Source organism: Canis aureus, chromosome 38 (genome assembly GCF_053574225.1).
Source record: "Canis aureus isolate CA01 chromosome 38, VMU_Caureus_v.1.0, whole genome shotgun sequence".
Classification (NCBI taxonomy): Eukaryota; Metazoa; Chordata; class Mammalia; order Carnivora; family Canidae; genus Canis; species Canis aureus.
The window spans coordinates 507,216-530,605 of NC_135648.1; the positions used below are offsets into that span (position 1 = coordinate 507,216).

The 23,390-nt window shown below is 44.3% G+C and overlaps 1 protein-coding gene across 1 annotated transcript; it reads left to right on the forward strand.

Moving 5' to 3' along the window:
- The first annotated feature begins 13,385 nt into the window (after positions 1-13,385).
- On the forward strand, positions 13,386-16,587 carry LOC144307031 (T-cell surface glycoprotein CD1a-like). The gene is made up of 3 exons (XM_077886579.1): positions 13,386-15,537; positions 15,869-15,959; positions 16,103-16,587. Exons 1-3 carry the CDS (start codon positions 15,366-15,368, stop codon positions 16,197-16,199), a joined length of 360 nt encoding a protein of 119 aa, XP_077742705.1. The 5' UTR covers positions 13,386-15,365; the 3' UTR covers positions 16,200-16,587.
- Positions 16,588-23,390: the final 6,803 nt, after the last annotated feature.

The window sequence follows — 23,390 nt, forward strand, 5'->3', positions numbered from 1 at the left end:
CTAGCTGGGCTTGAGAAAAACACAGAAGACATCAGGAAATCCCTTACCACAGAGATAAAGGACCTAAAAACTAGTCAGGTTTAACCAGGTATAACCGAGATTTGAGACTGAATGTAGTGACCACAAGGATGGAAGAAGCAGAGGGATGAAGAAGTGGTATCGAAGATAACATCATGGAAAATAATGAAGCTGCAAAGAAGAAGAAAAGAAAAATGTTTAACCACAAAGATAGACTTAGGAAAGTCAGAGACTCCATAAAACATAATTTTTGTATCTTAAAGTCTCAGAAGAAGAGCAGGAAAAGGGGGCAGAAGGCTTATTTGAACAAAACATCTGTATTTTTGTAACCTCTGGGTAAATACCTAGCAGTGCAATTGCTGGGTTGTAGGGTGGCTCTATTTTTAACATTTTGAGGAACCTCCATATTGTTCTCCAGCATGGCTGAACCAGTTTGTATTCCCATCAACAATGTAAGAGGTTTCTTTCCTCTTTCTCTGCATCCTTGCCAACACCTGCTAGTTCTTGTGTTGTTAATTTTAGTCATGGTGACAAGTGTAAGGTGGTATCTCATCATGGGTTTGATGCGTATTTCCCTGATGATGAGTGATATTGAGCATCTTTCCATGCGCCTGTAGGCCATCTGGATGTCTTCTTTATAATAATGTCTATTCAGGTCTTTCACCCATTTCTTAACGGAATTATTAGTTTTTTGGGTATTGAGTTTGATAAGTTCTTCACAGATTTTTTTTTTAAAGATTTTATTTATTTACTCATGAGAGACACACACAGAGAAAGAGAGAGGCAGAGACACAGGCAGAGGGAAAAGCAGGTTCCATGCAGGGAGCCCGACGTGGGACTCGATCCGGGGTCTCCAGAATCCCACCGGGCTGAAGGCGGTGCTAAACTGCTGAGCCACTGGGGTTGCCCTCTTCACAGATTTTGGATGCAAAACCTTTATAAGATGTATCATTTGAAAATATCTTCCCTCCAAAGGTTGCCTTTAGTTCTATTGGTTTTTTTTTTTTTTCCGTGCAGAAGCATTTTATCTTGATGAAGTTTGCTTTTGCTTCCTTTGCCTCCATGACATGCCTAGTTAGAAGATGCAAGATGAGCACTGGGTATTACACTATATGCTGGCAAATTGAATTTATTTATTTATTTATTTTTAATTTTTATTTATTTATGATAGTCACAGAGAGAGAGAGAGAGGCAGAGACACAGGCAGAGGGAGAAGCAGGCTCCATGCCCCGGGAGCCCGACATGGGATTCGATCCCGGGTCTCCAGGATCGCGCCCTGGGCCAAAGGCAGGCGCCAAACCGCTGCGCCACCCAGGGATCCCTGGCAAATTGAATTTAAATAATAACAACAACAATAAAGATGTTGCTATGGCTGAGGTCAAAGAGGTTGCTGCCTGTGTTCTCTCGGATTTTGATGGCATTCTATCTCACATTTAGGTCTTTCATCCATTTTGAATTCATTTTTGTGTGCAGTGTAAGAAAGTGATTCAGTTTCACTCTGCAAGTTGGTGTCCAGTTTTCCCAACACCGTTTGTTGAAGAGACTGTCTTTTTTCCATTGGATATTCATTCCCGCTTTGTCAAAGATTATTGAACATATAGTTCTGTGTCCATTTCTGGGTTTTCTATTCTGTTCCATTGATCTATGTGTCTGTTTTTGTGCCAGTACCACACTGTCTGGAGGAGTACAGCTTGAATTCCTGAATCATGATGCCTCCAGCTTTGCTTTTTCTTTTTCAGGCTTGCTTTGGCTATTCGGGGTCTTTTGTGCATCCATACAAATTCCAGGATTGTTTGTTCTAACTCTGTGAAAAATGCTGTTGGTATTTTGATAGGGATTACATTAAATGTGTAGATTGCTCTGGGTGGTGTAGACATCTTAACAGTATATTTCCTTCCAATCCATGAGCATGAAATACTTCTTCATTTCTTTGTGTCCTCTTCAATTTCTTTCATAAGTGTTCTGTAGTTTTCAGAGAACAGATCCTTTACCTCTCTGGTTAGGTTTATTCCTAGGTATAGTATGATTTTTGGCGCGATTGTAAATGAGATTAATCCTTGATTTCTTTTTTTTGCTGATTCATTATTGGTGTATACAAATGCAGCAGATATCTGTACATTGATTTTTTTAAATTTTTTATTTATTTATGATAGTCACACACACAGAGAGAGAGAGGCATAGACATAGACAGAGGGAGAAGCAGGCTCCATGCACTGGGAGCCCGACACGGGATTCGATCCCGGGTCTCCAGGATCGTGCCCTGGGCCAAAGGCAGGCACTAACCCACTGCGCCACCCAGGGATCCCTGTACATTGATTTTATATCCTATGAATTAACTGAAATCATGTATCAGTTCTAATAATTTGGGGGAATTTTTCAGGTTTTCTACATAGAATATCATGTCATGTGAAAATAGTAAAAGTTTGACTTCTTCCAGACCAATCTGAATGCCTTTTGTTTCTTTTTGTTGTCTGATTGCTGAGGCTAGAAATTCCACTATAGTGTTAAATAACAATGATGAGAGTGGATAGCCCTGGTACTGATTGTACAGGGAAAGCTCTCAATTTTCCCCCACTGATGATTATAATAGCTGTGAATATGTCATATATGGCCTCTATTATGTTGAGGTTGTTCCCTCTATCACTACTTTGTTGAAGATTGTTATAATGAATGGATGTTGTACTTTGTCAAATGCTTTTTCTGCATCTCTTGAGGAGATGGTTCTTATCCTTTCTTTGTATTAATATCCTGTATCACATTGATTCCATTGTGCATATTTAACAACCCCTTCAGCCCAGGAATAAATCTCACTTGATTGTGGTGAATGATTCTTTTGGTGTTAGATTTGATTCATTAGTATCTTGTTGAGAGTTTTTATATTCATGTTGATCAGGGATGTTGGCCTGTAATTCTCCTTTAGTGAGGTCTTTGTCTGTTTTTAAAATGCAGGTAATGCTGTCCTCATGGAATGAGTTTGGAAATTTTCTTTCCATTTCAATTTTTTGGAAGAGTTTAAGAAGTATAAGTATTAGGTCTAGCAGAGATATTAACTTCCAATGAGGGTTCCAATGAGCTACACTGTTCCTAAGGACAGTCCAGAAAATGGCACAATCGTGAGAGACACAATTCCCTGTCCCCACCCAAGGAAAAGTGTGGGTTTGCACTGCCAGAGTCCCTAAAATTTGGAGTTTTGAAACTCAGTTGAGCGCTTGAGATAAAATACAGGCAGAATCAATATAGGGTTCTGATAGAAACCAGGGACACAGAAGGGTGATTGATTGCTTTTTTGTGAGGGCTTATTGAAGAGTGGAGGCTATAACCTCTCCGGTCTGGAGCTAGAGAGCAAGGTGCAGCCATTTTCATCCCACCCATCAGTGCTGAATCTCTTAGGGAGCAAAACAGCACCATCTCGTGGAGATCTGAGCCACTTACACTAAGCTCTACCCCACAGGAGGTGGGGAGGGGGCAGGAAGGCGCCCTGGAGGTACATCTCCACTAGGGCAAGTCCACCTGAGAATCAGTGCAGTAGGCCCCGACCCCAGAAGATGAGCACTAATAACTCACTTGCACCAAGTCTATGGATCACAGAGTGTTGCAAAGCTTCATCTCTAGGGGAAGTAGATCTAGCTTTCTTTTTATTTTCTTTTTTATTATTTTTTCATTAAAAAGTAGTTTATTTATTTATTTGAGAGAGAGTACGTGGAGGCGCCAAGAGAGAGGAACAAGCAGACTCCATGCTGAGCAGGGAGCCTAACATGGGGTCTGATCCCAGGACTCTGGGATCATGACCTGAATGCTAGGCAGCCACTTAACCAACTGAGCACATAAGCACCCCTCATTTCTTTCTCATTTTTAAATTCCATTACTTATTTCTTATTAAATTTATTTATTTATTTATTTGACTTTATTTTCTTATTTGAGAGAGAGTTCACAAGAGGGGGAGAGGGCAGAGAGAGAGAGGGAGAAGTAGATTCCCCACAGAGTAGGGAGCCCAACACAGAGCTCGATCCCAGCACCCTGGAATTTTGACCTGAGCTGAAGGCAGTGTTTAACTGACTGAACCACCCATGTCCTCCTTTATTTTTTTTTCTTTTTCTCCTTTATTATTAATTTTAATTTATATATAATTTTATTTTTGGATCTAGCTTCTTTTAACAAGCAGACTAAAACACACTCAGTTTTTTTTTTTCTTCTTCTTCTTTTTCCTTTTCTGGACAAAATGACAAGATGGAGATATTCACCCCAAAGGAAAGAACAGGAGATAGAACTGATAGTCAGCGATTTAATCAATATAGGTACAAGTAAGATGTCTGAGCTAGAATTTAAAATAACAATTATAAAGCTACCAGCTGGGCTTGAAAAAAACATTGAAGCCACTTACTGCAGAAATAAAAGAACTACTGCAGAAATAAAGGAACTAAAATCTAGTCAGACTAAAATTAAAAATGCTATAACCAAGATGCAAATCCAAATTAATGCCATAAAAATGTGGCTGGATGAAGCAGAGTAATGAACCAGTGATATAGAAGATAAAATTATGGAAAATAATGAAGCTGAGAGGAGGGAAAGAATGATAACAGGTCACAAACATAGACTTAGAGAATTCAGCAACTTATCAAACTGTAATAACATTCGTGTCATAGGAGTCCTAGAAGATGAAGAGAGAGAAAAGGGGCCACAAATTTTATTCAAGTAAATTATTGATGAAAACTTCCCAAATCTGGGGAAGGACACAGACACCAAAATCCAAGAAGCACAGACAAGACAAATCCAATTAAATTCAACAAAAGTTGACCATCGCCAAGACATACCATAGTAAAAAAGTCCTTAAACTATAACAGAAAACAGATCAGGTTTGCAGCAGGTCCATCCACAGAAATCTGACAGGCCAGAAGTGAGTAGCATAATATATTCAACATCCTGAATGGGAAAAATGTGCAGCCAAGAATACTTTATCCCATGAGTCTGTCTTTCAGAATAGATGGAGATCAAAAGTTTCCCAGACAAACAAAAGCTAAAGGAGTCTGTGACCACTACACCAGCATTGGAAGAAATATTAAAGAGGAATCTTTGGGGAAAAAAGGGCCAAAAGTGACAAAGACTAGAAAGGCACAGAGACCATCGTCAGAAACGCTAAATTCACAGGAAACACAGTGGCATTAAACTCACATCTATCAATAATCACTCTGGATGTAAATGGACTAAATGATGCAATCAAAATGCATAGGATATCAGAATGGATAAAGAAACAAGATCCAACTATTTGCTGCCTATGAGAGACTCAGTTTATTTATTTATTTTTAATTTTTAAAATAAATTTATTTTTTATTGGTGTTCAATTTGCCAACATATAGAATAACACCCAGTGCTCATCCCATCAAGTGCCCCCCTCAGTGCCCGTCACCCAGTTACCCCCACCCCCCGCCCACCTCCCTTTCTACCACCCATAGCTCGTTTCCCAGAGTTAGGGAGACTCAGTTTAGACCTAAAGACACCTGCAAATTGAAATTAGGGGGATGGAGAACCATCTATCGTGCTAATGGTCATCAAGAAAAAGCCGAGTAGCCATACTTATATCAGATAAACTAGATTTTTAAGCCAAAGACTTAACAAGAGATGAACAAGGGCATTACATCATAATAAAGGGGTCTATCCATCAAGAAGATCCAACAATTGTAAATATTTATGCCCCCAAATTCAGAGCACACAGGTATATAAATCAATTAATAAAAATCATAAAGGAACTCATTGATAATAAGAAAATAATATCAGGAGACTTTAACATCCTGCTCACAGCAGTGGACAGATCACCTAAGAAGAAAATTAACAAGGAAACAATGACTTAGAGTGACACACTGGACAAAAGGGACCTAATAGATACATTCAGAACGTTTCATCCTAAAGCAGCTGAATACACATTCCTTTGGCGCGCACACGGGACAATCTCCAGAATGGATGACGCACAGAGTCACAACTCAGGCCTCAACATGTACAAAAGATCAAGATCATACCATGCATATTTTCTGACCACAACTCTATGGAACTCGAAGTCAACCACAAGAAAACTTTTGGAAAGGCCACAAGTACATGGGGATTAAAGAACATCCTACTGAAGAATGAATGGGTTAACCAGGAAATTAAAGAAGAAAAAAAAATTTCATAGATGCAAATGACTGAAAACATGACAATCCAAAAATATTTGGGATGCAGCAAAGGCAGTCCTAAGAGGGACAGTATATTGCAATACACGCCTACCTCAAGAAACAAGAAAAGCCTCAAATACACAACTTAACCTTACACTTAAAGGATGTGTGCTTTTGTCTTCATGTGTCCGTGTCTTGTGACACTCTTACCCGTCTTGCATATTAACCCTGACATCTGGATAAATCTCTGTCCTGGGTGTTTTCATGGATTCCTAACAGACCACTGGTCAGGAATCGAGGTGCAGGGTCTGCTGCGGGTTACATGATTGGCAAATATTTATACTCCAGGATTTTCCTAGAGACGAAGGGGAGAGCTGCTCCAGCATGTAACAAACTGGGAAGTGTTATGGCAATGACAGTTATATACTCAAAATGCAAGAAGTTTTCCATAGATTTATTCCTGACACAGTAATTAATTCATTCATTCATCACTTACTCAGCTCTTCCAATTTGATGGTAACCACTCTGAAAGTGGTTCCAACAATATGAGAAGCAGCTCTGCATCCAGGTATTTAAGATACAATGAATAATCTCTTCTTCCAAGCTCCTTCCTTTTTTGATTTGTACATTTAATCACCCAGAGTCAAACTTCAGAGCTCTTCAGTGAGAAAATTCAACCATGTGTATGTGACAATCTAAATGGCCTTATTAAATGATCCACAAATCAGGCAACTCCCCACATGGCACACAGGTGGGCACTCAGAGGAGCTGTGCAAAATGGAAGGTTCTTGTAGAAGGAGGGTGGGGCTGGGGAGTTAGTAGCAAAAGAGCCCCGTTCCAGGAATCAGGCCTGTTTTGCGGGGGAGGGGGAAGAAAGCAAAGGGTCTTGTCATGCACATGACTTCATCTGCTTGTGGGGGACAGAAAGGACCCAGGTGATAGACTGACTGGTGCTGATGGAAAGAATAATTTCCTGCATGATGGGTTAAGGGCAAATTTCTGGGGGAGATTGAAACTATAATTAGATGGGGTATGAGGTCCCAGTGTGAAGCCCCAGTGTAGGAACTGGGTCTAAGAAACACCATTTTGGGCCTGTGATGTTCTTCTTCTAACAGGAAGAACCTCATGGAGACCTGTCTTCAGACTCTTGCCCCTCCACCAGCAGAGCTGCTCTTGATACCCTGCTGGGTACCCTACTTGGGACAGAGAGTGGGGCACTGTTCAGGTCCAGTCTCATCCTCAACCACGTGCTTTACTGTTCAGTTTTGGGATTGGGCCTCCTAAGGGTTCCTGCCTTTCCCTCAGCAGATGGAGCCTCTCCTCTGGGACAGGGTGGGACAGCTCTGGGACAGGTTACTGTCCCTCGCTCACTGTCCCACCCCTCTTGCCCCTGCCGCTGCCCTGAGCTGCAGTGTGGCTTCACCTGTGCCCTGAGGCAATGAGGCTCCCTGTCCTTCCCACACCTGGTTAAGGCTTCTTTCTGTTGGGAGATAGTGGTCTTCCTGTCCTTCTCAGGCAGCAGGTCCCCTGTAGCTTCAGGCTTGTACCCGGCCTGGAGAAAGCCGTTCTCTGGTCTGTATCCTGGATTCCAGTCTGTCAGGGCCCCCAGTGAGGTCAGGGGAAAAACCTAGATATACAGAGAATTTCTTGGGTCTGTGACTTCCCGTGGCTCCTAGTACTCACGCTTGGCTTCAGTCATTTGTTAACCATTTCAGCAGAATTATTCTTTCTGGTGTAGAGCATCTGGCATCTGTCCTAAGTAAGCAAGGCTTTGCATACGATGTGGTGACCTGACAAAGTGGAGGATGGTGGCTCATGTGGTGAAAGAATTTACCCAAAGCAAAGCAAAGGAGACAAGTTTATTGATTACACAGCCAGGGAGTAGCAGACAGGATGGGAGGGAGAGACTGTCTGCCAGGAGGCAGTGGAGGGGGCTGTGGTGAAGGGGGAAGGTGAGCAGGTATGGAAGCATAAGGAGTTTTCTTTCTTGGTACCTGTGTCCAGGAGTAAGTAACCTGTTGGTCAGCTATGGCCTAAGCCTATTTTTAGGGGAGTTGCCTAATGTGGGGTCACTGTGGACCCTTCTATCTTACACAGGTTTCATTTCTACAATCAAGTTGGTTTCCTACAAGTAGCCTCCACTTCCCCCCAACACATTAACAATGACAAATCTTTGGCATTTGAGTGGATGTCTCACCTTCAGATGCTTCTTCTTGCTAAATGGGGGGTATAGAGAGGTCCCTACAGAACTTCTCAGTCCATCGGGGCTTCTCTACAATCATAGACTGGAGCATGGTGTTATATTAATGTGTTTATACGTGATTTGAGTGACATTTCCTAGTGGCTGGTCTATGGGATTAGGGGGAGGAGATCCTCTCATGGTATGGGCTGGAAACCATGTTGAACCATCATTTGTATATGGAACTGTTGGATTTTAGACAAGGTAGATGTATTTTTATTTATTTATTTATTTTAATAATAAATTTATTTTTATTGGTGTTCGATTTGCCAACATACAGAATAACACCCAGTGCTCATCCCATCAAGTGCCCCCCTCAGTGCCCATCACTCATTCACCCCCACCCCCCGCCCTCCTCCCCTTCCACCACCCCCCTAGTTCATTTCCCAGAGTTGGGAGTCTTCATGCTCTGTCTCCCTTTCTGATATTTCCTACCCATTTAGAAGAGGTAAATTTAACAAAGAGATGAAATGGAGGGGGACCAATAATTAGGACTATGAGTATTGAGTCCAGGGGCCCTAAAAAGGGGAGAAGCCAGGAGAGCCATGATCAGGTTTCTTCCCAGGAAAACCATCCTTATGTTGCATGATCCTGGAGGGAGGAAACCAAAAGATTAGGATGAGGACAAGGATAACCCCAAAGGAGACATGATTGTATTGTGAGAGCAGGATATCAAGAGGGTGTAGGTCCAGGTACGTTACAATTTCTCACCAGGTAAACTTGGAGAGGTCACCCTGAATGAAAATGTCAAGATTGAGGTCTTGGAATTGGGAAGGAGAAATCATGAGGATGTCAGGAGGAAAATATTTAGGAAAATTTTAATATTTTAGAATGATTGAATGCAAGAGAGTGCAAATTGGCAATGGGCCTGATGCATGGGCCTCTAGACCTCTAGGTGTGCATCACCTGAGTCTCCTTTGGGACAAGCAGAGATCTCCATCTGGCTTGCAGCTCTACTTGCTGGAGGGCTCAGAGGACAAAAATGCCAGCAGAAGGAGGTCAATCTCAGAAATGCAAAGGTTAGTTTGTACCTTTGTCATTATGTCCTTTCCACGTAATGGAGTTGGGCAATCAGGTAAACAAGAAAGGAGTGGGTAAAAGTACTGTTAAGCTAAGATCAAATGAAAGGGGAATGAAAGGTCTCTTCTTTGGGTGCTCGTCTATGAAGGTGACGAGGTCCAAGGATGGGAGGGTGACCATGTGTATTTTATATGAGCAGACTAAGTGGCTCCCGAATATAGTAGAAATTCAATTTTGTCTCATGCTACACACAGTATTAGCCGAGGCTCCGCTGTAGTGATGGAGAATATGGGAGCCTGCACAGTATTGGGCCCTGTCAGTCAAAGGAGAGGAGATCATCCTCCTCTGCTCCTTTGGGCTCCTCATAATCAAGGTATAGAGCTATGGGGTTGCCCAGAGTAGCCTTGGTGTGAGCGCATTGATAACTTGTGATGGCCTGGACTTAGATCTTTTGGGCCTGGGATGGCCTTCCTGCACATGGGAAGAAGGGGCATTTTCATTTCCAGCGCCCTGGTTATTTGCACACCAGACAAGGCCCTGATGGAGGGGGCAGTAAACACTACTGGGTCAGATGCCCTGATTGGCAAAAAAACAATGGAGCCTTAGAGGTCCTCCTGGGACATGGGGAGACTTAGTGGCTTGTACCTTTAATGGCTTTTGCCTCTGGGTGGACTCAGAGAAAGGCAGGGAGCTGGCGATAGCTGCAGCCATACTTTGGTCCTGGCCCTTGTCTCTGTTCCCTTTCAGCCCTTGAGTCTACTTTTCAGTTATTGAAGACCTTGAAGGCCATATCCAGAAGTACGGGGACATGGGTCTGAGGTCTTTGATCCAGTTTCTGAAGGTTTGCCTTTCATCACGGGAGACCTAGCTAATAAAATGCATTGCTCATATTGCCATTACATCTTGGACCTCAGGATCTAGGTTTCTGTATCTCCTCATGGCCTTTGCTAAGCAAAAATGAAATAACATGGGATTTTCACTTTGGCCTTGGGTTATTTCTTTACATAATTTACAGATTTTGTGACTGCTTTTTATACTCTCAACCAGGCAAGTTTTCATGTAATCCTGAATAATTTTACAAGGGTCATCTTTCTGATAATGCCATCTAAGTTCAGCATTTGGGTCCCCTATGCCCCCACCAGTTGGGGCAGTTGTGGGAATGAGTGTGGGCCCCATCAGCCCAGCTCTGAATCAAAGACCAGATATGGTTTTTCCCTCATGAGGGCAACACATGTAAGGATGATATGAATGTCCTGCCAGGTGAGATAAAAAACAGTTGTGAGGTGTTTGAATTCCTTAGTGAAGTGGGAAGGATCTTGGCTAAAGGAGCCAAGATTTGTTTCTATCTGAGACAGATTGGACTTTGGAAAGGGGACAAAGACCCTAATGGTCTCTGCATTCCCATTCTCTACCTGGCAGAGGACATGACATAAGTCAGGTCCTCAGGTTCATAGTTAGTGGCAGACTGGGTAGCAGAAAGAACTGCTACAACACAACACCTAAGAGACCAAATATTCTAATTTAAAAAATGGACAGAAGACATGAATAGACATTTCTCCAAAGAAGACATGCAGGTGTCCAACACACGGATGAAAAGACGCTCAACATCACTCATCATCAAGGAAATGCAAATCAAAACCACAATGAGATATCACCTCACACCTGCCACACTGGTTTAAAAATTCAAAAAAAAAAAAAAAAACAACCACACACACAAGAAACAAGTTTTGGACATGATGTTGAGAAAAAAGAACCCTCTTACACTGTTGGTGGGAATGCAAACTGGTGCAGCCACTATGGAAAACACTATGGGGATTCCTCAAAAAACCAAAAAACCAAAAAAACACCGTCCCCCCTCCAAAAAAAAAAAAAAAAAAAAAAACAGAATTGCCATACTATCCCACAATTTTGCTGATGGATATATTTTTTGTATTATTAGATATTTACCCAAAGAATATGAAAACACTAAAATGAAAAGAAACATTCACCCTGATGTTTACTTCAGCAGTCAAGTGTCCAACAATAGATGAATACAAAAAAAAAAAAGATGTGGTATGTACACACAATAGAATATTATTCAGCCATAAATATGACTGCAACCTTGCCATTTGCAACAACGTGGACGGAGCTATAGAATATCATGGGAAAGGAAATAGTCAGAGAAAGACAAATACCGTATGATTTCACTCATATGTGGAATGCAAGAAACCAACAAAATGAACAAGGACAAAACAGACTCTTACCCATAGAGAACACACTGCTGGTTCCCAGAGGGAGGTAAGTGGGGAGATGGGGGAAGCAAGTGAAGGGGATTAGAAGTGCACTTAGGTTGATGAGCACTGAGTAATGTCTAGAATTGCTGAATCAGTATATTGTACACCTGATACTAATACAACACAGTATGTTAACTATAGTGGAATTAAAAAACAAAAAAAAAAAAACCCAACCAAACCAGAAAAAAAACTAACTTAACACACCAAAATGGAGAGTTCTTGGTTCTTCTTCCCAAGTAGACTAAAAACTCCTTGAATACAGTGCCTGCCCTGCGCACACCGTACCTTCACAAGGGCAGCACAGTGCTTGGGTCCAGGCAGGTGCTAAGTGGCTGGTGGTGAGTGAATATATATTAATGCGAGTCAGATGGAGGGGGAACTCTTCAGATGATTCAATGTCCTGTGGTCTCTGTGATGGCCACCGATCCAGAGATATTAATTCTTCACCATCAGTCAGGAATTCTCTAGCTTGCACCAGGGAGGTTCTCTGTCGCGTGGACGCTCTTCACCCCTTGAGGAGGGGAGGTCATCTGTATGATAAGACCTCCTGCTCTGCCAGTTAAAGGAAAGTGACTTTCCCTGAAACACTCCTTTCTCTTCTTTTGTCAACTTCCTATGAAAACCCCTTGCGCCACTGCTCAGAGCTCCCCTGCACCTGCCAGGTGGGAGGCTGCCCTATATTTGTGTTTTTTTTCTTTTTTCTTTTTGTAAAATTATTTTTTATTGGTGTTCAATTTGCCAACATAAAGAATAACACCCAGTGCTCATCCCGTCAAGTGCCCCCCTCAGTGCCCGTCACCCAGTCACCCCCACCCCCGCCGTCCTCCCCTTCCAGCACCCCTAGTTCGTTTCCCAGAGTTAGGAGTCTCTCATGTTCTGTCTCCCTTTCTGATATTTGCCACTCATTTTTACTCCTTTCCCCTTTATTCCCTTTCACTATTTCTTATATTCCTCAAGTGAATGAGACCATATAATGTTTGTCCTTCTCCGATTGGCTTATTTCACTCAGCATAATAACCTCCAGTTCCATCCATGTTGAAGCAATTGGTGGGTATTTGAATCACTTAATAAAACAAATAGATCTTGAAATTTACCTGGTTGATTTTGTTTTTTACCACAAGAAGTCAGAGATGTAAAGGAGCTGGGGTGGGGGTGGGATGGGGAAGGAAATACCTTGGGGGGGGTCACAGGGCAGGAGGGACAGAGGGACAGCAGGTCCATGGCTGGTGCTGGGAGCTGGGTGTTTTCCTGGGTTACTGTCTGGGTGAGAAGAAAGGGCTGAGAGGTGGGGCCACTATTCCAGGCCACACAGGACTTGTTCTGTAGCATCTGAATCAGGGGGCGGGGGCGGGATGGACGCTGGTGACAGGGAGAAGCTGGAGGCCAGAGGGGAGGCAGAGCACGAGGGGAAGTGAGACTGAGTAGGTGTCCAAGGCCGAGGGAGGAGCACATTTGCATTGTGGCAGAGACTCAGGGAAGGGTTGTGTGTGGAGAGGAAGTCAGAGGAGAGGGGCTGGGAGGGGGTCGGTGTGTGAAGACAGACGTCAAAGAGCCACTTTGCAAGAGAAAGAACATCTGCAAATCTGCAAACACGATGCTGTTCCTGCAACTTGTGCTGTTGGTGGTTCTCCTCCCGGGGGGGTGGGGGGGGGTGGGGGGGGTGGGGGGGGTGACAGAGAAGATGGTGAGAGCTCGGGTCCGGCCCAGTGGCTTCAGTTGTGTATATGAGTGTGTGTGTGTGTATGTGTATGTTTTTAAGTGCTTTTGTGCATCTGTGTGTTTGTGCATGTGAGGAACTGGGAGTATGCATGTTTGTATATCTGTGTTTGTATATGCATATGGGTGTGTATGTCTGTGTGTGGGTGTGTGTGCTTGTGGCATGTGTTTCCACACATACCTGAGGATGAGAGAGTCAGCCTGCTTCCTCCCCGAGCATCCCCTGCCCCAGGGCCCTGTGCTCTCCTGAAGGATGGGTGCGAGGCTCAGGCTCTGGGGCAGCACGTGTCTCCTGAGATGACTATGGCTTCTCTGTCCTCCAGATTTTGGGTCCCGTCCCTGGAATCTTAGTCTCCATTCCCTCTCCTTCCCAATGTCCTCCTCTTCCTCAGTCTATCTGTCCTTTTCCCACAGTCTTCCAGGAGCCAATCTCCTTCCGGATCATCCTGACCACATCCTTATACAGCCGTTCCTGAACACAAAAATCAAGACTCAGCTTGGCTGGATGAGCTGCAGACTCACGGCGGGGACCCCAAGACTGGTGCTATCAGTTTCCTGCAGGCTTGGTCCAACGGCAACTTCAGCAATGAGGAGCTGATCAAAGTGAGAACTTATTCTACACATACACCATTAGAACTATTTCAACACATCACAACCATGTTAGTCGATGGCAACTCGAATGTGAGTTCTGTTCCCTCGGGATTGGGTGGCAAGTGGCAGGTGCGTGTGTGTCTCCCTGAGTTCCTTCTTCCTCTAGGAAGTGAGCTCCACTGGACTCTGAACCTCACGTCTCTCTGCCAATAAAGGTTCACACTCATCTGGACAGAGCATGGAGCCAGACCCCGATTCTTGAAAAGCTTCACATCTTCTGCTCCGTCCCGCTCCTCTCATTGACCACAGGCTGGGCTCTCCTGTCCCACTAGTTCTCCCATGACCACCCCTTTCCCTGGCCTCCAACCAGGCACCTCTGCTCCCTCACTCTGTGACTGACTTCTTGAACTGTACTTTCCTCCCCATTGAGTCCTATCAGCAATGTTTGTCTACATGTTCCCCCTACCCACGACCCGCCCACTGCACTCCCTTTACCCTAGATTGTTTTTCCCCACCTTTCCCCATGAGCCCTTCCCTATTCTTTGCCCACAAGCTTCATGGTTCTTCTCCAAGATTTGCTCCTTCCTCAATCGTTCACATCTCCCTCCTCCTCCAGCGACCACCACTTCCCTTTTGTCTGAGGCTCCCCTCAAGCCAAACAGTGCTCCATTCTTTTCAATCCCCCAAACTTCTCCCTCTGCTTCCACCATCCATGGCTTCCACTCGTCTCATGTCATCTCTTTCACTCCCGCTGTCCTATCACTCACATCTGTCTTCCCCAGATCCCTTTCAGATTCAGCTGGTATTAGGCTGTGATTCCCACTTTGGAGAAGCATCAGCAGGCTTCCTGCAGTTGGCTTATCAGGGATCTGATCTCCTGAGCTTCCAGAACATGAATGGAGGCCATCTCCAGAGGGAGGACGTAGGGCTCAGAAGTTCTGCAGTCTATTCAACCAGGACCATGTTTCCCATGAAATAGTACGCAAGCTCCTCAATGAGATCTGCCCCTGGATCCTGTTGAGTCTTCTTGATGCAGGGAAGGCGGATCTCCAGCGACAAGGTCAGTCCTGTTCCCTCCCTCCAAGCTTTCTGCATCCTGCGCTCAGAAATCTGCATGATGCCTTCAAATTCAGGGTAAGAGAGAGTCAAGAGGGAGAGGGGGTCATGGTGATGGGCTTCAAAAGGTGGAAAGGTGTGTCTGTCTAATGTGATGTGAGCACCTCCCCTCACTCTGTGAATCCCTGTCCTGTCTCCACAGCGCGGCCCGAGGCCTGGCTGTCCGCTGGCCCCCGGCCCCGGTCTGGCCATCTGTGGCTGGCGTGCCACGTCTCTGGCTTCTACCCCAAGCCTGTGTGGGTGACGTGGATGCGGGGTGAGCAGGAGCAGCAGGGCACATTGTATAGCGATATTTTGCCCAATACCGATGGGACGTGGTACCTTCAGGTGTCCTTGGATGTGAAATCCAAGGAGGCAGCTGGCCTGTCCTGCCGTGTGAGACACAGCAGTCTAGGAGGCCAGGACATGGTCCTCCACTGGGGTGAGGAAGGGCTGGGGCCCAAGTGGGAAAAGGGGGCAGGTGGTCCTTCAGCAGAGTTGGGGAGCCTGATGAAATATTTGGGAATCTAAGCACTGCAGACCAAAAAGGACTTAAAATTAATAATTCAAGAAACGGAAGAACTGAGGGTGAGGGTCCTGCTGATGTGGGAGGATGGGGAGGTTTGGATGAATGATGTATTTCAGAAGTGGGATGGGAGAAAAAAGTGGAAGAGAGGTTGGTTCAGCAAAGGTGACACAAGTAAAGAGGACCAAGGAGTACAGCTCAACCCGGGGTGGACAGGAAATGACACCCTTTGTGCCCAACCCCACAGAGCAGCCCTACTCCGTGGGCTTAGTCTTCCTGGTGGTGATCGTGCCCCTGGTGCTCCTGGCAGGCCTGGCGTGGTGGCTCTGGAAGCGCTGGTGAGTCTCTGGAGCCCCCTTCCTGCTCTTTGCCACGTGTCTCCCCACCTTTCCATGTGTCCTCAGCCCTCCTGCGGCCCGTGCCCTCCCCCCTGCAGCCTCCCCTCCACCTGCTGCAGGGGGCCTCCTCCTTGTTCCTCCAGGAAAGCCCACTGGAGACCTCAGTGCACGGACTTCCCTTCGGAGCAGGAACCCAGCAGCCCAAGCTCCAGCACTTACCTAAACCCAGCTCAGCACTGATGTCCTGGCAACTCCCTGTGTGCAACTTTGTGTTTCTGTGATGCTTAATGATATATTATCCATGTAAGCTAAATGTAGTTTAGTGCGATTTGTGTTCTGACTTGGTTCTGGAACTTAAATATCAAAATTTAACTCAGTACAAAATGAGGTCCCAGCCACCTCCAGGTGTACCAGCATGAAATGTCACTTCTTCCAGTGAGCCCTCCTGATTCAGATGTGAAAGCAGCCTCTGCCTGGTGAGAACTTCCGCTGGTTTATCTATTCCTGACCCCCAGCCTTTTTTACTCTCACTTGGTCCCCTTTCTCTTCTAAGGATTCTTGAAAGCAAAGTCCATGTCTTTTAGATATTTATATTCTTAGCAAGGAGTCTCACCTGCATGGAATATGTGCTCAATAAAAATATGTGTTGAATTCATGACAAATTCATGGGTTTTTCTTTTCTTTTGCTTCCTGGCATATTTGTAGTAGTTGAGATGTTTGATGCTCTTCATGTAGAAATCTCACTTGGCCGATGAATTTCACACTTTCCCTGTTCCTGTTGACACCTCCAGGCCCCTAGAAGAAATCGGATTTCCTGTGAAGATTTCTATTATTTAACTATGCAAATCTACTGGAGTGGGCTTGTTCCTTGAGTATTCTGAATTAAAAGAGAAAGGCAGAATGGTGGCCCTTGCTGGTTGTGGGTCTCAGGGACAGCAGCAGAGATGTCACCCTGGGGCTTGTTAGAAATGTAAGGTCTTGCCCTCAGCTGAGGCTCAGTGAATCAGAATTTGCATTTTAGCAAAATCAGCTGGGGGGTTCATCTCATGAATCCATGAACATAGGTCCCTTTCCCCCTTTCTTGTGGAGTCATTGTAGCGTCTTAGTGTTACTCTAACACTTCCTGGAGTGTCTCCACATAGACGTCATGACTGTCCTGTCCTTTTTCCTCAATTTGCTGCATTGTTGTCTCATTGCCACTGAACTCATGGCCCACAGCTCTGCATCAGGGGCCTGAATAAGCCTGAACGAGCCTTATCTACACAGGCATTTTGTCATGAGGTGCATGCTACTATCGTCCGCTTAGGAACTCCAGTCAGCCCTGCAGCTCTGGGCTTTGGGGTTGTTCTAAACAGTGGTATCACCTAGGAAGAGCACATAAATTCAGAAAGTGTGGCACCAAAGGAACTGTGAATAAGACACGTGTTTACCAGGTGGGAATTAACACAGGTACATAGAATAGCACCTGGGTCAGCCTCACCTGGGAGTAGGTATGGTGGGTGACACATGTCAGACACACCAAGTGCCCATGAATAGCAGTAAGAACATGCATCTGGTGGTTACAAATCAATGTCCACAGGTAGGCTGATCAGCACAGAATCCATAAATAATGAAATGGCCCCTTGGTGACTGATGACTCCCATCACCGTGTGAGTGGAGACATCCCTGGCTAGAAGTCCGTTTCATTAATTAACTCAACAAACCATTCTCAAGCTCTGATCATGCAGCAGGGCCAATCTGAGTGTCAAGTAGTGGGGAGGGAAAGGCCATCACTGTTTTAGGAGCTTGGAAAGTTTGTTTCTCTGATCTGATAATGGTTTCCATTATTGTTTCTATCCAGTTAATGCAGCAACTTATTTGGATTGAACTCGGGGAAAGGGAACTAATTAGACTTAGTTCTACCTTTTTTTTTTTTTTTTTTTTTTTTTTTAGGGCTGAGAGTAGGGCCCAAGGCTGGAGAATGTCCAGAGGGACCACATGCTTGCTCGCAGCTCTGTACATGTGGACATTTCTGGAAAATAATGTTGAGATAGCAGAGGTGGAAAAGATGAAAATATGGGAATTAGGAGAGAAAATTATGAGAACTTCTGCAATCTTCCAATCTTCCTGCCTCGATCAGACTACTTGACCATTTCTCTAACTTCAAGTCCATCTTGGCACCCTTGTATCATCACCATGTGGATTTTGGTTGGTTGGCTCTAAATTATGGGTATCCCTGGGCTCTGATCACCCGGAGGCCATCAGGAGAAAGCATCCTTGACAATGAGACAGACTGAAGGATGGATAGGTAACCTCGAGGTCAGACCAATCACCAGACAGATGCCATTTATACCACACAGAGTGATGGTTCCAGGTCAGGCACTGGTCCAAGTGGCACAGGTCACATGGAGCCTGATTGCTGTGGTCAATGGAGGGGAAAGAGATGCTCTCTCTTGTCCTGGATGATAAGTCAGGGTTTAAAGCCTGAAACAAGTACAATCCATTTTTCAGCACCAGAGAACAAGCCCGAGGATGAAGCCTGCCTGCAAGAAGGCAGAGAAATTATACACATGACATTTGCCCAGAGGTTAGACCCCGAGTGTTCTTACCAGAAGAAAGAAAAAGAAAAGAAAAGAAAGAGAAGGAGAAGTTCCTGATATGAAATGTTGGCCATGTTAATTGGCTTGGTTGTGGCCATCATGTCACCATGTATGCATACATCAAAACCTCAAGTGGTTACTTCATTATATGTTTTTAAGAGAAAATGACAAAGTAGTCAAACTTGTGAAGAATGCTACAAAAAAGATTAATTTTCATGATTTGCTTCAAATCAAGTTTCTTAACCATTTCCTTCTGAAATGCTGCACGCCTCACGGGAGGCAGGGCAGGTATGGACGTGAGCGTTCAGACGCGGCTCCCTGGATGCTCCATGTACACCAGGCTCCTGGGATCTTCAGGCCAGCCTCTCTGAGAAGTCGTTGGAAGACTTTCTCAGGAGGACCTTCGTTCATGTGGTGTCACAGGCTCTGCTGCACCTGTTAGAGCTGGCGAGGGCCCCGACGGCCCGTGATGGCCCCCGCCTTCCTCCCTGGGCGGCTGGAAAGCTGCATGCTGTCCACAATTAAAATTTTCATTTGTCATCATCCTTCACTGAAACTGAAACAGAAGTAACAGCAAAACCAAAGCACCAGAAAAGCAAAGGCAGACACACAGACTCACAGAAGGTCCTGGAGCCCCCACGACCCTGGGCTCTCCAGTTCCATCAGGTAATACCTTCCCTGTGTGGTTTCAGCCCAATAAGGTGGATTTCTATCCTTAGTGACTGGAAGCTCCCCTCTGATGGATGTGGGTGTGGCTTCTGGGGATGCTGGGCTAATGTCTCTCTTCCTTGCAACATTCTTCTCACTGCCCTCCTCCTTTCTCTCAATTTTTCAAAATATTCCTCTATTCCTTTCTTTGCTTGTGTGCTTTTGTCTTCATGTGTCCTTGTCTTGTGACACCCTGACCCCGTCTCGCATGCTCACCTGACATAGGGGTCAATCCTTGTCCTAGGTGTCTACATGGATTTCTAACAAGCCACTAGTCAGGAGTTGAGGTGCCTGTTCTGCTGCTGATCAGTGACCGGCAGAAATTTACACTTGGGTTTTCACAGACACAAGAGGACAAGCTGCCTGCACCCCATCGGCTGCAGTCCCCTCTGAGAGCATGCCTGTGTGAACCCTGCTAACACCGCAGCTCCCAGCCCCATGCTCCTCCGAGCATCTGCCCTCCATCACGCTCTTGTTGGGAGCCCACCCAAAGAGGTGCCACAAGGCTGGGGTGTGCAAGCAGCTCTGACAGGGGCCACACCACTCCAAAGGGAGTCCTGCCTTGGGCGTGGGGAAGATAACCTCACAGAACATTCTTACTGTGGCCCCAGATGTGGGCTGGTGGCTGAAAGCTGGTCTGATTGCAGGGCCCTCCCACCAAGGAAAGCTTCTCAGGGGGCAACACAGGGAATGTGCCCTAGGTTGGTGCTGCTTCATCTCTGGCAAATGCTTGGTCTGACACAACTGAAGCCCAAGGAGGCCCCAGACTGGCCCACTGATGCCACAGGGAACAAAGCCTGCCCACAACAGGCAGTGGGAGTCATTGCAGATGAGGGGACTGAAGGCCAAGCAGCTCAGTCACCACAGGAGGGCACATGCAGGCCACATATGAGACACCCCAACGGGCCACGTTCTGATGAACAGGGGACACTGCATTGAAGGTCACCATAGGACCTCTTCTTCATAAGGTCAGTACAGTCAAGGGATGGAGACGTAGCTAACTTTCCTGACACACAGAAACAGAGTTAGACAACGTGAGGAGACAGAGGAATATGTTCCAAATGAATGAACACAACCAAATCACAGCAAGACGGAGTGGGAAGGAGATAAATAGTATGCCTGACAATTAACTTATTTATTAGGATTTTTTTTTCAAATTTTTACCTAAATTCTAGTTAGTTAATATATAGTGTAATACTGGTTTCAGGATTAGACCTCAGTGATTCATCACTTACAAATAACAGCCAGTGCTCATCACAGGTGGTCTCCTTAACACCCATCCCCTTTCCACCTTCTTCATCATCCCTCAATTTATTCTCTATTGTTAAGAGTCTCTTACGGTGCCTCCCTCTCTTTTTCCCCCTTCCCAAATGTTCATCTGTTTTGTTTCTTAAATTCTACACACAAGTGAAATAGTATTTGTCTTTTTCTGACTGCCCTATGTCACTTAGCATAATACCCTCAAGTTCTACCCATGTCATTGCAAATGGCAGCATTTCATCCTTTTTAATGGCCGAATAATATTCCATTGTCTATATATGCCACATCTTCTTTACCCATTCATCCGTCATTGGATATCCAGGTGCTTTACATAGTTTGGCTATTGTTGATAATGTTGCTATAAACATTGGGGTGCATGTGCCCCTTTCAATCTGTGTTTTTGTATCCTTTGAGTAAATACCTAATAGTGCAATTGCTGGCTCATAGGGTAGCTTTATTTTTAACTTTTTGAGGAACCTCCATCCTGTTTCCCAGAGTGGCTGCACCAGCTTGCATTCCTACCAACTGTAAGAATGTTCCCCTTTCTCTGCAGCCTCACCAACATCTGTTTCCTGTGTTGTTAATTTTAACCGTTCTGACATTTGTGAGGTGGTCTGTCATCATGGTTTTGATGTGTATTTCCCTGATGATGAGTGATGTTGAGCATATTTTCACATGCCTTTTTTGGAAAAGTGTCTATTCATGTCTTGTGCCCATTTCTTAACTGGATTATTTGGGGATTTTTGGTGTTTTTTCTTTTTTCTATGAAAGATTTTTTTTGTATATTCTTTTATTGGAGTTCGATTTGCCAACATATAGTATAACACTCAGTGCTCATCCTGTCAAGTGCTCCCCTCAGTTCCCATCACCCAGTCACCCGATCCCCCCACCCCCTCCCCTTCCACCACTCCTTGTTATTTTCCCAGAGTTAGGAGTCTCTCATGTTTTGTCTCCTTCTCTGATTTTTCCCACTCATTTTCTCTCCTTTCTCTTATGATCCCTTTCACTATTTTTTATATTCCCCATATGAATGAATGATACTGTACATAGAAAACCCAAAGACTCTACCCCAAGATTGCTAGAACTCATACAGCAATTTGGCAGTGTGGCAGGATACAAAATCAATGCCCAGAAGTCAGTGGCATTTCTATACACTAACAATGAGACTGAAGAAAGAGAAATTAAGGAGTCAATCCCATTTACAATTGCACCCAAAAGCATAAGATACCTAGGAATAAACCTAAACAACAAGATAAAGGATCTATACCCTAAAAACTACAGAACACTTCTGAAAGAAATTGAAGAAGACACAAAGAGAGGGAAAACTATTCCATGCTCATGGATTGGAAGAATTAATATTGTGAAGATGTCTATGCCTCCCAGGGCAATGTACATGCTCAGTGGAATCCCTATCAAAATACTATGGACTTTCTTTAGAGAGTTGGAACAAATCATCTTAAGATTTGTATGGAATCAGAAAAGACCTCGAATAGCCAGGGGAATATTGAAAAAGAAAACCAGAGTCAGGGGCATCACAATGCCGGATTTCAAGTTGTACTACAAAGCTGTGGTCATCAAGACAGTGTGGTACTGGCACAAAAACAGACACATAGATCAATGGAACAGGATAGAGAACCCAGAAATGGGCCCTCAACTCTATGGTCAACTAATACTTTTTTTTTGGTGTGGAGTTTGATTAAGTTCTTTATAGATTTTGGATACTAACCTTTTATCAGATATGTCATTTGCAAATACCTTCTTCCTTCTGTAGGTTGCCTTTTAGTTTTGTTGCTTGTTTCCTTCACTTTACAGAAGCTTTTTATCTTTTTTTAAAAATTAATATTTTATTTATTTATTCATGAGAGACACACAGAGAGAGAGAGAGAGAGAGGCAGAGACACAGGCAGAAGGAGAAGCAGGCTCCATACAGGGAGCCCGTCATGGGACTCGATCCCAGGTCTCCAGGATCAGGCCCTGGGCTGAAGGCTAAACCTGGGCTAAACCCCTGAACCACCCTGGCTGCCCAGAAGCTTTTAATCTTGATGAAGTTACAATAGTTCCTTTGTTCCTTTGTTTCCCTTGCCTCTGGCAACGTAGATAGCAAGAAGTTGCTACAGGCTGAGGTCCACGTGGTTGGTGCCTGTGTTCTCTTCTAGATATTTGATGGTTTCCTATCTTGCATTTAGGTTTTTTTTATTCATTTTGAATTTATTTTTGTGCACAGTGTAAGACAGTGGTCCACTCTCATTCTTCTGTATGTTGCTGCCAGTTTTCCCAACACCATTTGGGAATAGACTGTCTTTTTCCCAATGAATATTCTTTCCTGCTTAGTCAAAGATTAGTTGATCACAGAGTTCTGTGTCCATTTTTGGGTTTTCATTCTGTTCCATTGATTTACATGTCTGTTTTTCTGCTAGCACCACACTGTCTTGATGATCACACCATTGTAATATAGTTTGAAGTCCAGAATCATGATGTCTCCAGCTTTAATTTTTCTTTTTCAGGGTTGTGTTGGCTATTCAGGTTCTTTTATGATTTTCATACAAATTTTAGGACTCTCTCAGGTCTGTGAAAAATGCTGATGGTTGCATTAAGTGTGTAGATCGATTTGGGTAGTATGGGCACTTTAACAATATTTGTTTATCCAATCTGTGACTATGGAATTTCCCCATTTATTTGTGTAATCTTCAATTTCTTTCATAAGTGTTCTATGGTTTCAGTGTACAGATATTTTACTTCTTTGGCTAGGTCTATTCTTAGATATCTTACGGTTTTTGGTATAGTTTTAATGGAAGTAATGGAATCAATTACCTGATTTCTTTTTCTACTGCTTCATTGTTGGTGTGTAGAAATGCAACAGATTTCTGTACATTGATTTTATATC